General features: G+C 47.0%; 1 protein-coding gene across 1 annotated transcript in view; it reads right to left on the bottom strand.

Moving 5' to 3' along the window:
• Nucleotides 1-8,405: 8,405 nt before the first annotated feature.
• Nucleotides 8,406-17,019, bottom strand: part of LOC138491677 (mast cell carboxypeptidase A-like) — a 209,035-nt gene continuing 200,421 nt past the window's right edge. Inside the window, exon 11 of the mRNA XM_069618318.1 lies at nucleotides 8,406-9,238. Within this exon, the coding sequence (XP_069474419.1) occupies nucleotides 9,051-9,238 (188 nt within the window). The 3' untranslated portion in view covers nucleotides 8,406-9,050. The remainder of the gene's footprint in view (nucleotides 9,239-17,019) is intronic.

Below are 17,019 nucleotides of genomic sequence, written 5' to 3'. Positions count from 1 at the left end.
TGGACTGCCCCTTTTGGGGTGGGGCCAAGCCTGATTTGCATATGGTCTTTCCCCTTCTGTAATGGCTTGGCAGGCGAAGAACGGTGGTCTGGAGGGTTGCCCAGAGCAATGCCAGTGGTTAAGATTCATTCTAAACCTTCCAGCCATCACCTCTTTGTTTTTGCTTTGTCACCCCGAGTGGGACGGGTATGCCCAGACGTGGGTCCCGTGCCTGCTGGGCCTAGAGACCCAAGCTACTCCTCACTGATGAGCCCCAACAGGGCGAAACATGTTTGGGGATGCTTGTGGTCTCGTGCAGAAGGGATGTGACCTAGCAGTTCGGGCTGGACTGCCCCTTTTGGGGTGGGGCCAAGCCTGATTTGCATATGGTCTTTCCCCTTCTGTAATGGCTTGGCAGGCGAAGAACGGTGGTCTGGAGGGTTGCCCAGAGCAATGCCAGTGGTTAAGATTCATTCTAAACCTTCCAGCCATCACCTCTTTGTTTTTGCTTTGTCACCCCGAGTGGGACGGGTATGCCCAGACGTGGGTCCCGTGCCTGCTGGGCCTAGAGACCCAAGCTACTCCTCACTGATGAGCCCCAACAGGGCGAAACATGTTTGGGGATGCTTGTGGTCTCGTGCAGAAGGGATGTGACCTAGCAGTTCGGGCTGGACTGCCCCTTTTGGGGTGGGGCCAAGCCTGATTTGCATATGGTCTTTCCCCTTCTGTAATGGCTTGGCAGGCGAAGAACGGTGGTCTGGAGGGTTGCCCAGAGCAATGCCAGTGGTTAAGATTCATTCTAAACCTTCCAGCCATCACCTCTTTGTTTTTGCTTTGTCACCCCGAGTGGGACGGGTATGCCCAGACGTGGGTCCCGTGCCTGCTGGGCCTAGAGACCCAAGCTACTCCTCACTGATGAGCCCCAACAGGGCGAAACATGTTTGGGGATGCTTGTGGTCTCGTGCAGAAGGGATGTGACCTAGCAGTTCGGGCTGGACTGCCCCTTTTGGGGTGGGGCCAAGCCTGATTTGCATATGGTCTTTCCCCTTCTGTAATGGCTTGGCAGGCGAAGAACGGTGGTCTGGAGGGTTGCCCAGAGCAATGCCAGTGGTTAAGATTCATTCTAAACCTTCCAGCCATCACCTCTTTGTTTTTGCTTTGTCACCCCGAGTGGGACGGGTATGCCCAGACGTGGGTCCCGTGCCTGCTGGGCCTAGAGACCCAAGCTACTCCTCACTGATGAGCCCCAACAGGGCGAAACATGTTTGGGGATGCTTGTGGTCTCGTGCAGAAGGGATGTGACCTAGCAGTTCGGGCTGGACTGCCCCTTTTGGGGTGGGGCCAAGCCTGATTTGCATATGGTCTTTCCCCTTCTGTAATGGCTTGGCAGGCGAAGAACGGTGGTCTGGAGGGTTGCCCAGAGCAATGCCAGTGGTTAAGATTCATTCTAAACCTTCCAGCCATCACCTCTTTGTTTTTGCTTTGTCACCCCGAGTGGGACGGGTATGCCCAGACGTGGGTCCCGTGCCTGCTGGGCCTAGAGACCCAAGCTACTCCTCACTGATGAGCCCCAACAGGGCGAAACATGTTTGGGGATGCTTGTGGTCTCGTGCAGAAGGGATGTGACCTAGCAGTTCGGGCTGGACTGCCCCTTTTGGGGTGGGGCCAAGCCTGATTTGCATATGGTCTTTCCCCTTCTGTAATGGCTTGGCAGGCGAAGAACGGTGGTCTGGAGGGTTGCCCAGAGCAATGCCAGTGGTTAAGATTCATTCTAAACCTTCCAGCCATCACCTCTTTGTTTTTGCTTTGTCACCCCGAGTGGGACGGGTATGCCCAGACGTGGGTCCCGTGCCTGCTGGGCCTAGAGACCCAAGCTACTCCTCACTGATGAGCCCCAACAGGGCGAAACATGTTTGGGGATGCTTGTGGTCTCGTGCAGAAGGGATGTGACCTAGCAGTTCGGGCTGGACTGCCCCTTTTGGGGTGGGGCCAAGCCTGATTTGCATATGGTCTTTCCCCTTCTGTAATGGCTTGGCAGGCGAAGAACGGTGGTCTGGAGGGTTGCCCAGAGCAATGCCAGTGGTTAAGATTCATTCTAAACCTTCCAGCCATCACCTCTTTGTTTTTGCTTTGTCACCCCGAGTGGGACGGGTATGCCCAGACGTGGGTCCCGTGCCTGCTGGGCCTAGAGACCCAAGCTACTCCTCACTGATGAGCCCCAACAGGGCGAAACATGTTTGGGGATGCTTGTGGTCTCGTGCAGAAGGGATGTGACCTAGCAGTTCGGGCTGGACTGCCCCTTTTGGGGTGGGGCCAAGCCTGATTTGCATATGGTCTTTCCCCTTCTGTAATGGCTTGGCAGGCGAAGAACGGTGGTCTGGAGGGTTGCCCAGAGCAATGCCAGTGGTTAAGATTCATTCTAAACCTTCCAGCCATCACCTCTTTGTTTTTGCTTTGTCACCCCGAGTGGGACGGGTATGCCCAGACGTGGGTCCCGTGCCTGCTGGGCCTAGAGACCCAAGCTACTCCTCACTGATGAGCCCCAACAGGGCGAAACATGTTTGGGGATGCTTGTGGTCTCGTGCAGAAGGGATGTGACCTAGCAGTTCGGGCTGGACTGCCCCTTTTGGGGTGGGGCCAAGCCTGATTTGCATATGGTCTTTCCCCTTCTGTAATGGCTTGGCAGGCGAAGAACGGTGGTCTGGAGGGTTGCCCAGAGCAATGCCAGTGGTTAAGATTCATTCTAAACCTTCCAGCCATCACCTCTTTGTTTTTGCTTTGTCACCCCGAGTGGGACGGGTATGCCCAGACGTGGGTCCCGTGCCTGCTGGGCCTAGAGACCCAAGCTACTCCTCACTGATGAGCCCCAACAGGGCGAAACATGTTTGGGGATGCTTGTGGTCTCGTGCAGAAGGGATGTGACCTAGCAGTTCGGGCTGGACTGCCCCTTTTGGGGTGGGGCCAAGCCTGATTTGCATATGGTCTTTCCCCTTCTGTAATGGCTTGGCAGGCGAAGAACGGTGGTCTGGAGGGTTGCCCAGAGCAATGCCAGTGGTTAAGATTCATTCTAAACCTTCCAGCCATCACCTCTTTGTTTTTGTAAACTGACCTCTGCCAGGGTCGCCTGCCCCTGGGCGACCTCTGGATCGTCTATTCATGTTCCCAAATGACCTTTGCTGTAAGGTCGGACATTGTGCGCGCCAGTGGCCTTCCTGTCGGCAATAGGCACACTGGTTAATGGTTACCAGAGCCAAGGACGCACTCCCCTGTGGAATGTACTGACCTCTAAATTGATTACCCCCTCTAGGTTTCTAACAATCTGCTGCAATAAAACTTTAGTTTTCAAGTCACCCTTTTTTTTCTCAAGTTTCTCTTTTTCAGTATTTAAACGATTTTCATTATACTGAGCCATATGCAATACTTCTGATTGGGACTTCGCCTGCCAAGTGCTTTTAGAGGACATAATCTGTAACTGGATGTCAGGCAGCAATCCACGTACAAATTTGTCGACAAACAACCTTTTCCCTGACTCTGTGCCCAAGTCTTGTCCACTGAAATCCGAGAATACCTGCTCGAACCTATTGAAAAAATCGGTAGCACCCTCAGACTTTCCTTGGACATAGGCCGTAAGCTTGTCCCAAATTATTCTTTTTTCTGGAACCATAGTTTTCAATTTTACAATAATTCTATCAGGCAATATTAATATCACTTGAGGTGGTCGTTCGCCAGCTGGTCTTTCTCTGTCTAGCCTAGTCATGTTATCCCATGTATCTCCCAACCCAGGTATGTCATCTATAGTCCTAATCTTCTTCCACAAATCAACTGGCAGGAGTACGGGAAATAATAGGTCAATATCACTTAAAGTGAATACCGACGACTGTAAGACCGACTCTATTTCTTTATAGAATCTGGTCGGATTTTTTCTTATATCAGGAATAGATTGCTTTATGGTGTTCACTTCCTGTCTTGAAAACGGGACGTGAACAAACTGTGAAACGTAATGTGCAGGAATTTCTCCGGCTACTATACCTCGTGCCGCATCAGCCGCAATCTCAACTTTTGGGACAAATGTCGGAGGGATCTCTCTCATAGGCAACTGAGAAGTAGGCAGCTCTGAACGCTTACTAATCAACAGAGCCAAGTCAAGCGCTAAGGCAGTCGAAGAAATATCAATCGAAAAAGCTCTCTTATAAACACTCAACAATTCTGTGGGACAACAAATCTTTCTTCTTACACACTCATTCTGCAGGTGCTCTACCATCACCTGTATCACTTTCTTTTGCATGTCTAACGTATACTGACTATATGTGTCATATACTTCATCTGGAATAATTGACATATCCGAAATCCATCTTATCGCGTCCTTTGTACAAATTCGTGCTTCCTCACCTTTTAATTCTCGACGAGGAGAAAACCATTTCTGTAAGTACATAATACCTAAACTATCACCATCTACTTCCTCGTTCTGTAACTCTTCCAACTCCTTCCTATACTCAAAAATCCTCTCGACATGCTCATATACCTTCTCCGCAGTATCTCTGGACAATGCTAAGGCGTTTAAATCCGTAACCCTTGTGGGAAATCTACATCATTTAGTCTATTCCACATTATACTTAAATGAGTCCCTAATCCTTCGATAAAAACATTTTTCTCAGGCATATCTTTTAAATTTTCGAGCGTGGAAAAAACATCAGCTTGTTCACCCTTCTCCATACAATGTTTAGCCCAAGCAGTCAATTCACTTCTTTTGTCTGGGGACACAGTATTACGAGTCACAACCCTTGGTCTTGTTCCCTGGTCTACTACAAGCGATGCAGGATCACTTGGAAGAGGAAGAGTAGGCACATTCTGAATAACAACAGGTGAAGGCAAAGGGGCAGGCAAAGGGGCGACGGCTGGAAAAACAACAGGAAGAACAACAGGGAGTACCGGAGGAACTATAGGAAGGGGAACTATAACAGGAAGGGGCAAAGCGCCAGGAGGAGGGACATATGGAGGTGGCATGGAGGCATTGGGCCTTCGTTCATGCAAAAGTTTATTAATCAATTCATCATTTTCTGAATGCCTAATTGAAATGCCCTGTCCATGTTCCTAACTGACTCCAATTGTTTATTTTGATCATATCACTGTGCCTTTTCGACACTCGTCATATGTCAACGCATATGTTTCTCTCTACTCTTTTGTTGCTGCAAAGCTCCTGTTTTCCAACTGTGCAACGCGTCAAATGCTGCAGGTCTAGCCTTTTTCTTTACTAATACAGACTCTCAATATTCTATACGAGGGATTTCAAAACTACCATTGGTTGGCCACCAGAGATTAGAATTATGTCTGGTTTGTCTGTGCCACATGTCATTAAATGCTATACTACCAAAGCCTTCCTTACAGTACATAGTACATGCCGGCGACCCCTCCTGTGGTGCGGGACGGCTATCTTCCAAAGATTGTCTGTCGCTGTGGAAAAATGCCACGGCATGATATAACCATGGTGTTGGTAAAATATTTAATGGGCAACACTTTATGGTACCCATTGATTCATACAATTGATATGCAAAAGTAGAGTTTCACACCAATGGCAGCGCATTCAGTAATAGCTATGATGGAAATAATTGTTGCCGCTCATGTCCTACCCAATTCTCTTCCCTCAGGTAATGGGCCAACGTTCTAAGGGGTGGTTTTTAATTTCTTAATGGAGAAGTTGGCCATTATGCATAAGCGCATCACCCTATTTTTGCTGAGTGCCAATGGAGATGTGCAACGGTTTTTGAGGACTGTCAACAAAACCATGAAGATTGCTTTTGAGCAAGAGGAGCTTTTACGAGATGCATTATTCAGGTTCCTCATGACATATCACACAACAGCACATTCATCCACCAAGTGTGCTCAGTTGAGGCCTTCTGGGTAAGAAAGGTGAATCCCACAATCTCACTCACAGCTCAAGGTCAATTCCACAACAACGAAATTGATATCCTCCATTGTAAAGCACAAAGCAACAACTGGGAAAGCATCAACCACAAAAGTACAGAGGTGTAGATTGAGGTGGGAGATAATTTTCTGGTACAGAATAGACAACCAGACCTTAACTTTAGTATGCTATTTGAAACCAATTCATGGAAGGTGAGAGATAAAAAGGGATTCATGATCACAGCTAGTAATGGCAGGCAGACAGCACATCACAGGATCCTCAAGCTGGTTCAAATATACTTGTACCTGTATGAGAGCAACCAAATCCAGAATGGGTGGTGATGAAGAAGTAGATGAAGAAGATGAGGCTGAACAGAGGAATGTACCAAATGAAGAACTAATAGATGTCCTTAGTCAAGGAGAAGGGGCTCTCTGGAATGAAAGCCTTACATCTCACACAGGAGTAAGAGAGATTCTCAGGAGAAGATATAAAACAGGTTGGATGAAAACCATACCCAAGCAGGATCTAAAGGCGAATTCCGAAGTACAGGATTATGCACTGAAGAAGTGAAGTAAGTTTCATGGTATCATTTATATTTGGGGAAGGGAGGAGAAAATGCAATCTGTTTATTTTTTCTAGGTTTTTTTATGTGTGGTTTTTGTGGTTTCAATGGTGTATTTTATACAAAATCTTGTTAACCTTAATAAATACATGACACCCTAACTCCCAAACACTTTAAAAGATTTCCCTGTCATATCTACATTCTTGCTTCTCTAGCAGCCATTTGCAAGATGATGAAACACCTGTACAACAGAGAAAGAGTCTCCTGAGAATTCTATCTTGCCTTGTTGAACATTCTCACATTCTATTCAAGATGGCTTTGATATAACGATCTATATGCTGCAATACAATAATCAATTTTCAAACATTGTGAATACTCGACTCGGGCACCTTCATGGCTTTCAGCCTTATTTGTCCCCAATGAGGACGGTCTGTCGGCTCTTTTTGGCGTCTGTTTGTATTGTGGTCAGTTGATGTTAACAAGGGTTTAGAGAGAGATGAAGGTTTACTGGTAGGATGAGTGCATTCCAGTGTAAAGGAGGCGTTTTAACTACTAGGAAGTTAAGAATGAGTCCTAAGGGGAGTGAGACTCTCCAAATGAGGGTGAGTTGGTAAGCATGCACTCTTATTCGCAATGCCAATACAGACACTTAAAACCTCCTGTGCATACAACACACCACACACCTACTATTAAAAGTAATGAGCTTACAGGGCTATTTATTCCCTAGAAATTAATGGATGTTAAGTTACTCTGCTTCTATACTGTGCCAAATCCACTGTAGCAGTTTCAGAGAATCTGATTCTTGTTCCTGGTATATTACGTCCCTGACCAGGGTGCTCCAGAGCTTAGTCTGCTCGAGGAATAGTGAGCAAATTTAGGGAATGTGAGAGCGGAGAGTGGGAAGAGAAGATATTTTGTCAAAGGGAAGTATTTTGTGTAAGGATGGATGTGTGTCATTGCATTTTATATGTATTGTCTTCTGTAGCAAGTTAGAGAATAGATATATGTGTTGAGATAGAACAAGTACTTTGGTTCCAAGGCAGTCTTGGAGGGCTATAAGTTAAATATTGAGTAGTCTTGGGTGCGTGAGGGGCTCGAGAGCACGCTCGGGCTATCCTGGTAGAGTTGTCGGCTTAATATATCTGCTGCATTCAATTAAATTACTGCAGATATTTTCCGGATTGGTACTTCTGCCACTTGATTCAGAGGTCTAATCTAAAAGGGTCACAGTTTGTTGTGTAGAAATATCACAAGTGAATACTACGCTGTGGCAAACAGGCATTCTAATTCTATGTACAGGTTGAGGTGAACAAGCCAGAATAAAGAACAATGGTCCCATTATGTTTTCATGTCACCACCGTTGGCTGAACAGGACACAGCAACATGGGAAACACAGTTGGGTAAACGCTATCAATGGCCAAGTGAGACTTCGTTAGTATAAATAGCAAAAGCTGGGTTTTAACCATAAGGTACATGCTGCCACCATATTCAATATTGCAAAATGTGTTAGAAACACACACAAAGCTCCCATGTATGATGGGGAAGCCAAAAACCAAAGTAAATATAGTTATATCACTACTACCGACTCACGATATAACATGCTTCGAAGAACGCTTGTCCCCATGACAGGCCCTTGCAAGGCAACAGGTGGCACTACAGCAGTAAACATGGAGGATGCTGCACAAATCAACACAAGGTGGCCGAATACATGTAAAATCTGGAAAGCCCTATCTACAGGCAACATGCTACGTAAAAACAAAGTGTTGCTAATCGGTTTACACAAAATAAAGGTTTCAACTACATGAAGACCCTCCCTTTCTCATAAGGAATACATTTAATGACAATGGAAAGAGCTTTCAACACTCACACAATTACACATCGTGCAACCACATGCAGCTGCCACCCCAATATGACTGGTTTATAAAAAATCTCAATGCCAGTAAACAGTGTGCAGAATACAAATTATGACTGAAATGCTTTATTTAAATTTGCTTTGGGTAACCTTATACAATGTGCTGCTACATATCACACATTGGACGGTGGACAAGCAAGCTTAAAGCATTTTGCTGATACCCTGCAATATTTAATGTGTAGTAGAATACAGTTTTCTTATCATGGATAGCCATTTTGAAACGTGTGACATTTTATCATGGGAGAGGGATGTGCAAAAGAATGATCGATTAGTCTAAATGTGACATGCTACAGATATACAGTACCTTAACAAAATGGAAACGGGAATCATTGGCACTCAATTCTGAACTGATTCCTGCATAGTCTTTCTTTTGTTTCTTTCATTTCTTGTTTGTTTCAATGATCAAACCCTGGGAACACTTTTATCCCCTGTCCCACCCATAGCTACGTTGCGTGATCCCTTGCATCAGGGGAATGTGCGTTTTGTATTCTTGGGTGAGAATTTGCTGCAAGCATGTCGACAGCAGCGTTACTCTTTCATAGTGCCGATGATTGTTGTATTTTTTTCATGATGTTATACTTTCTGATGTAGGACTTTTATGGGTTAAGATTAATTTAAGCTTTTTGACTGACTGGCTGACATTTCCACAACAGTGCTAGTGCATTTTAAATTCAATTACAAGGTCATCAATGTGACTAGGCAGACTGCTTCAGAATATAGCTAGCAATGTAATTCACTGCCAGCATCGTCTCTTTGCAGGTTGGCTTGATCCTATTTTCAGGTAGGAGAAAACCGTATTTGCCAGTATCTCGAAGCTCAAAGGCAAATGAGTACTTGACTCCCTCTTCATATATCCAGTCAATAGATGAACCACCACATTCATCTAAAAAAAGAAAAAGCACACACTTGATCATGAGGTGAAATTAAGAGCAAAAACTTCACCTAGCAACAAGGTAACATGTTCTAGATGAGAGCACAATATGCTTTGTAGATCAATTTCACAACTGCCGAGAAGATGGGTAGTTGATTCCTAGGTGACTTGCACCATCAAGTCATAGCAGACCTAGGTTATAGGTGCTCACTACACATTGTACTCTTTTATAGAGATTCAGTACTTTCCATAAATCTGAGTCCTCTCCATTTGCTAAAAACAAATCAAATTTCACTAACTTGTTCTTGCAAACATGCACTATAATAGGGTTACTGTTTTGCCCTCTTAATTGAATGTGCAGATGGGGTTAACATCCAAAGGACATATTATCTCCTTGACTCATGATAAGGGATTTAAGAAGATAGCCTAAATCACTGTGCATAGCCACATCCCCACATCACCCCAATCCAAAGAATTCCCTCACCGCCCTCCCAACCCCACTTACCTTCTTTTGTGTCCATTTAGGGAGCGTACGCTGTGGAACCACTTATGTCCCCAGCACGTCGCTCCCGATCCGCGCCAGTCCATCATGGAAAGGAAGAAGGGACTACACATAGTCCCTTCTCTCCTTTCCATGGCAGATATTTTATTTGTTTACATTTTTCCCTATTTTCTTGAATGGCAGCCATGGAAAGGAATAAGGGACCACTTGTAGTCCCTTCTCCCTTTCCACGGCAGCCATTTTGGTTGTTTACGTTTTTCCATTCATTTTCAATGGCCACCATGGAAAGGGAAAACAGACTTTGTTTTCCCTTCCCCAGCGGCCATTTTTTGACATTTCTTTTTATTTCTGTTCCGAAACCCCGGGCCTGTAACTATGGCCCCCAGGGCATTACCTGAAGTGGAAATGCCCCCCCCCCCCTGCTTGGGGCCTATTGCTTAAATGGTTAATGGGAACACATAGCATGTGGTATTATTCACTAGGACATTTTATATGTGTATTAGTAGAAATGTTATGGTAATTGGAATGTTTATTGAAATGCTGCTTGGAAAAAAGCTTTTTTGGCTGTATTATAATAAAAAAAAGGTTTTGCTTAAGCCTTCAATCGAACTATCAGATATTACTGTTCTTTCTGGCAAGAACATATGCCTTTTCTGGGTCGTTCTTCAACATTAGCTTCTTGGCAGAATTTTAAGTGAACTGATCCAAGTTGTCACTTAGTATGCCTACAGTCCAAGTGCATAGTTAAAGATATATTTAAAACATTTCTGTTTTGTACATTTGATAGGATGGCAGCAGCAGAACCAAAGCCTTGCATAGAAAGCATGGAACCTATCCTGAAAACCACTGGCACTTTAATCAAACTGGATAAAAAGAGATCAGCTACGATCTGGTGAAAACATATCTTGGGCGCAACACATGCAAACCCATACCTTTTACATTGTTTTGTCATGTCTTCACGCAGCAAATAATAGGTAGTTTTGAATTTAGCGTTATTATCAGAGCTCTGAGATGAATACTTCCAGTACCATCTCACACTGTCTGGCATGCCCAGGCTCAGCAAGGGCCTCTGCAAAGGTTCAAACATTACCAGCTGTGTCCAACCCTGGATGCTGCCATTAACACTATTTTCATCTCAGCATGTCGCTTTGGGTTCTAATAGGAAAAGGAGTAAAAATGGTTCTCTTTGATGAAAGGTTGCGTGAGGTTATGTGCACTTTCATGAAGGGAAGCATGGTCCTATTGACCTGAACTCTTTGAAGATGAGAGAGGAGCACCCAGGAGTGAAGCCCTTCTTGCTTTCTGTGGTGGTGTTTCAGAGGAGGGGGCAGCAGTGTTATGGCACGGTTCAGGGGTAGCAAAATGTAAGAGTAGGTTGAAAGGGTGTTGGGTGAGGGAGTAGTTAGGGGGGCTGGTGATAGTGAGCAGAAGGTGAAGTGAATTGTGAGGACCGGCACATGGGGGAGCAGCATCCATTTCTTCTAATAGTTTTGAAGCTGATTGCAGTGGTTTTGATCAGCTTATAGAACACCTACAAGTGGGCAGCTTTGCTGTTCTTTGTCTTAAATATGCTATCTTGATCCATTTTAGGCCACTATGATAGCTTCAACAACCTACTTCTTCAGCTTGGAAGCAGCAATCTTTCCCATTCTTTCCTGCTGTTAAATTAGGTTTTCAGTAAAGCACTCATTGAGGACATATGTTAGAAGCTTTAAGAGTTTAGATTTGCTAGGAGCTAGGAGTTTTAGGGTTTTGGTAAAAGACAACAGGTTCTGCTCCAGATGTTGCTCAACATTTGAAGTGTTGGAAATCAGGTTGAGGGCATGAAAGGTTTTGTAAAATGAGTCTGTTGATAGGCTGCCCCAAGCAGGAGTCATAACTCCCTGCCATGGGAGAGTGAACTTCTTAGGTTTTTTGGATGAGAGGAAGGGTGGCCATAGCAAGAGAGGGGGAAGGGGTGCGTGGCCGATGCGCAATGTAGAGAAGCCGCATTTCTCATTAGCTCCCCGGGAAGATACTTGAACAAGATATTTAAAGTGCATCCAGGGGCACAGAATACCCTAGAAACCCAGCCCAGAGAGAGCGGCATTGGAGTATGAACCCTCCAATCTAAATAATAGTGCTAAAGCCCCAGCAGGGCGAAGACACAGAGACAAAGAAGCTCCTGCCCACCGAAACCAAAATGGTGTTTGCAATATTCCCAAAGAAAGACCGAGGAAGTTTAAACCACAGAGAGGCATGTAAAGACTGCAAAAGGACCAGCAGGGGTCCAGCATGAACCCTACAGTGCAGGGTAGAGGGACCAGAGCACTCGCATATATAGATCCCCCACCAACAAGCAGGAGGACACCCCTTGTAAGGATCGTGCAGCGAGCAAGACCACGGGAGGAGGCACAGTGAGGGATGAGCGGCCGGGCCACAGAGGAGAGCAGAGCCCCGCAGCCAGGGACCCACCGGATAGAAGCCATAGGAACGTGAAGGAGGGGAGGGGGCCTAAGAGTGCCAACAGAGATGCAGCAACAGCGGAAGCCCAGAAGATCAGCCATGGTGAGGAGGAGGCAACGGCAGCAGCTGGAGGGCCCCCAAGGGAGAAAGCACACAGGTAAGGAGACCCTAACAGGCTACTATGGTAGCACCTGGGAGTCAGGAGGAGGGATACAGATGGGGGACCACGGCATATCATCGCTCCACACTGAAGGAGGGGGAGGAGCACAGACAATAAGCTCAAAGAAAGGAGAGGGGAAGCCCTCAAGACCTCTCGTCGATACACACAGGAGTACTCCAAAGAGGTGGAGGACCAGGCTTGCACATAAGGCTGTACAGCGAGATATTGCGTTGGACCCTTCGCCCAGCGCAAGCTTCCCCCTACAGACAATTGCTGAGGTGTGGTAGTGGTGGGAGGTACTGGAGGGCCCAGCAGAAAACGTGAGATAGACACAGGAAAAGACCACAAGCAGCAATGCCGCCAGCCTCAGAGGGGGCCCCTGTACAGACAGAAATTCAAAGACCTTATGTTTCCGGGCCTGGTTAGAAACTGGTAACCAGACCAATGTCGGAGGGGCGAAAGAAAAAGGGTAAAGCAGAGGCGAAGCAGACCAAGATGGAGGTGTTTACCAGGAAAGGAGAACTCAAGCAAACGCCAATTGACATCGGAGCACAGAAGGCAGACAACATCCAGGAAGTTCGGGAGCCCCTGACAGTCTGAACAAATGACAACATTTTAGAGGCAATAATGGCCCTGAGAACCTCCATGGAAACACATATTGATGAGATCAAAGACTCCTGAGGCAAGACTTGCACAACCTGACGGATAGGGTGAGCAAAAATGAAAAGACGGTGATAGAAATGTCGACGACTGCAAAGACACTGAAGGAGATGGTCCGAGTGCTAAAAGTGAACGTGCGGTTACTACAGGACCGGCAGTAGATGCAGAGGGGAGAGCAAGAAGGAGTAATATCCGAATCCTGGAGCTACCAGAGGGGAAAGAAGGAAGAGACCCCCACAACATACGTAGAAAACATGCTCCTACAGGAAATAGCCCCGGCGCATTGTCCCAGGGGTTCACAGTGGAACAAGCCCACAGAGCGCTCACGAGAAAGCCCCCTCCGGGGGCCCCACCTCGGCCCATTATCTGCAAAATCCTGAACTTTCAAGATAAAGAAAAGATCCTGGCAATTTACCCAGACTACACTATCCAAGTTCAGAGAGGAAGAGGACAATTCATTCCCACGAAGGAAAGGCTGAGGCGACATGGCATAAAATACATGCTCCTGTATCCCGCAAAATTGAAGGTGCTCTATAAGGTGAAATCTCTCTTCTCTGATACCCCGGAGGACGTAAACACATAAATGGACGCCAACAAAATGCAGCAGATGCCGGATAAAGATGTGAACATAAGAGGAGAATTCGCCCAAAGGGAGAACAGAATACAAAGTAGAGTCCTGTGCAGGAGTAGACTGGGAACAAAAAAGTGGCCATGGAAATGTTTTGTAAAGTAGCCCCATATTCCCATGAGAAAATCTGCAAATAAAATAGGTAACCACACAAAAGAGGCCCATCTGAAAATCTCCAGAGTTCTCTGTAGGCCAGTCCACCCCTAACATTCAGTCCCGCCAAAGTGCTGATTCCATATGTTGCTTTGTATAAGCAAACCTGCAAACAAATGATGAACTGAATGGTCAAGTTTATTTGAGTGGTCAATGTTCAATCACTCACTATTTTGTCATATAATTGGATTGAAGCACAAAGATACCATAATGTGCACAAGATGAGAAAGTTTTGGTGATATGGAAAATCGAGACTGGTCTCCTGGTCAAACGTTCCACATGTTCTCCTAGAGTTTGAGACGAGGGCCCAGTATGAGATGATGATTGAACTGGGCTGTGTATTTCTATCAAATACAAAAACAATGTCTGAAGAAGCTGCAATGCTGCAGGAGTCCATGCTATGGTGCTGTTGTAGTCCTCTCCCACTTAAAGCATTTGCTGGAACATAAGTTACAGTTTTCTATAGCCAAATCCTCTCCCTCCAAACCATGTACACACCCTCTGGTGACACGTTGCAGAAATGAAGGCAAAAGGTTTTTATTTATCATTAATCCGTGCAAATGTGGTGGCTTTTAAAAAACATCTTGCAGCATAGTTACAAGACCGAACTCCCTCCTCAGTCATTGTGAATTTAACTCCGGCTCGTCATGCTCGGCCTACATCAGTAATAAATGCAACCATCCTCTCAGAGAAGCATATTTGTGTCAGCTTCTGTATTTTGAATATCCGTAAAGCCCCAACTCCCCTCTTCTTCCTCCTCCTCACCTGTGTAAAAGTGGTCTTTGTCCTCTGGGCTGAGGGACCTCCGCGATCTGCAGTCCTTCTTCTTTTTTGTAGGTCGTGTGTGTCTCACACGAGAGGAAGCCACAGTGAAGGCTGGAGATAAGCACCTCACTGTGACCCCGTTTCCGGCAGGGACAATGAGGGGAAAAAGCCATTGGCGGCAGAAAAAACCCCTGCTGATGGCAACGGGATCCACTTGTAAACTGGGCTCCTCTTGAAGTGAGTGAGTTGTACAATGAGAATAAACATCAAAGAGATGTCACGGCAATGAGCTAGCAAAGCAGTAGGTATGCACAGGAGGATCCAAGGAAACAGGGAAGTAAACAAAGCCAGCAGTACCAGAGGAGGTGTAGTTGAGAAAAGAATGAATGGAAGTAGAACGGGAAACAGGCTAAGAGAAAGGTAAGCAGCAGTGGCAATAGGAGGCGAGCACAAACCGAGTCGGCGGGGGTGAAGAAACAGAGTAGAAAAGAAAAGTAAACAGCGTTACGCAACAGCGGCAGCAAAAGCAGTAGCTGACCGTGAAGGGTTGCAACGCGAAACGCTGCAGAGGTGGCGTGGCAATGAAGAGCAGCGTATGTCTGGGAGCGAAAGGCTAGACCACGCGGACATACGCAGCACAATACGTGAAGTGCTACCTAGCACCAAACAGGAACTTTGGCCACACACACCAAGATGGAATGCGGCGCATGACAATTTGTCCCCCAAACCTTCTGCCCAGTACCACCCTCGAACAGAAAACTACAGAGTGAGACAGCAAACATCGATGAACACATGGTCACAACCTTTTGCTTCTGTTTGCTGGTGATTGTTTTTGTACTCTGCTGCCCCCTGCAATTTCACCACAAGCTTCCCCAGTCTAAACAGAGCCTTTCTGGGACTAAGATGGGCTAGCGGAGACTGCAAGCCCAACCAACCGATGATAGTTAAGCACTGCAAAGCAGACCCTGAAAAAGTGCTAAAACCTGCTTTTCAGAGTGCCCCTAAAATGACATCTTCTGGACATCCCCGCTCACTGCATTTGTTAGTGGATTGCTAGTTTCCCACGATGTTGTGAAAGATCTGCTTCTTCGGTTGTCCTAATTTTATAACAGATTTTTACAAGAATAGATGTGAGCCCCTTTGAAATCGAAGGCTCCGTCAGCCTTAACTCACAAGATCTATAGAATGGATTGTACGGTCTAAAGGCCCAGTCCCTCAAAATGCATGTGCTAAACCTAGTGCATCGAGGCCATGCATCGCTGATTGCCAAGTCGGAGAGTACGCATTCTTTGTTACATTGATAAATGACTCCCCTTCAAGAGGATTATATGTCACTGTTAGCAATTACTCGCATTATGCCATATGGAAGGCAGCTCATAAGTAAACATTTTGAAGACGCGCTGAAACTTTGCTCGCATCTGTGCTTTATCCAGGGCTGGACTGGCCCACCGGGACACCGGGACATCCCCCGGTAGGCCTCTGGCCTGTAGGGCCTCTTTCTGAGCGGAAGGATACACATGCACATTAACATAATAAACACATCGAGTGATTTTGCCTCGGCTCCGTCTGGGTGGTTTGCCTTGAATTGGCTGACACCACCGACTGAGCCGAGGCAGCTGCTGTAATTTTTTTAAAATCTTCCCAGCAGCCAGGCTGGGCCTGCGCCTGCGCATCAGGGCCTCCTGGGCTGGGCATCGGTTGGAAGGAAGTGGAACCGCACGTGCCCTGCTGCAGCCCAGGCTGTGCGCACAGTGCACACATTAGCAGGCAGGTCAGCAGGGCAGCAGGCTGCAGGCAGGCAGTTGGCCTGGGCTGCATGAGGCCTTGACAAGCCGCAAGATCGATCTATTGACTGTCAGGTAAGAAGCAGCAAGCAAGACGCTGCACGTTGCGACGTTATCATCACTATCATTGATTAAACTGCATCTCGAGTCTTGAGATGGTGTGATCGAGTAAACAACTCCCCTGCCTGACTCGTGGATTACACTCTGAACATGCGCGTTCTTTATTATGTCCCCTTAGTATACCGAAGAAAGTGCCCCATTAGCCGATGATTAGGATATTAGAACAAGCGACCCTTTGTTGGGGGCTGTCCCGGATCACCGGGCAGCCCCGTACTCGGGTCGGGTAGCACCCGACGACACACGCTGCAGTGCGGCGATCACGCCGCTTGATGAAGGGTGGGGGTTCATCCCACCCGCTCCGGGACACCGGAGCTCCACACACGTGGCCAGGTCCACCTGGCCACCGCGGCCCCGGCTCTGGGGGCACCCAGGCCGGGGTCGCACCCCAACCCGCCTCACATGGTTGGGGGACCCACAGGGACGGCGTTGCCCGGCAGGGGCACCGTCCGGACGGCGTTGCCCGGCAGGGGCACCGTCCTCCAGCTGGGCCCCGACCTTGGGCCCAGCACACGTGGCGAGGCACCCCCCCCAGGCACCAACACAACACACCACGCGGAGTCAGGTTCACTCGTGACT

The sequence above is a fragment of the Ambystoma mexicanum genome, chromosome 10, assembly GCF_040938575.1.
Source record: "Ambystoma mexicanum isolate Mex_15411 chromosome 10, UKY_AmexF1_1, whole genome shotgun sequence".
In the NCBI taxonomy this organism is placed as follows: domain Eukaryota; kingdom Metazoa; phylum Chordata; class Amphibia; order Caudata; family Ambystomatidae; genus Ambystoma; species Ambystoma mexicanum.
Note: the sequence above shows the minus strand (reverse complement) of the source record. Positions and strands in the feature narration are given on the sequence as shown.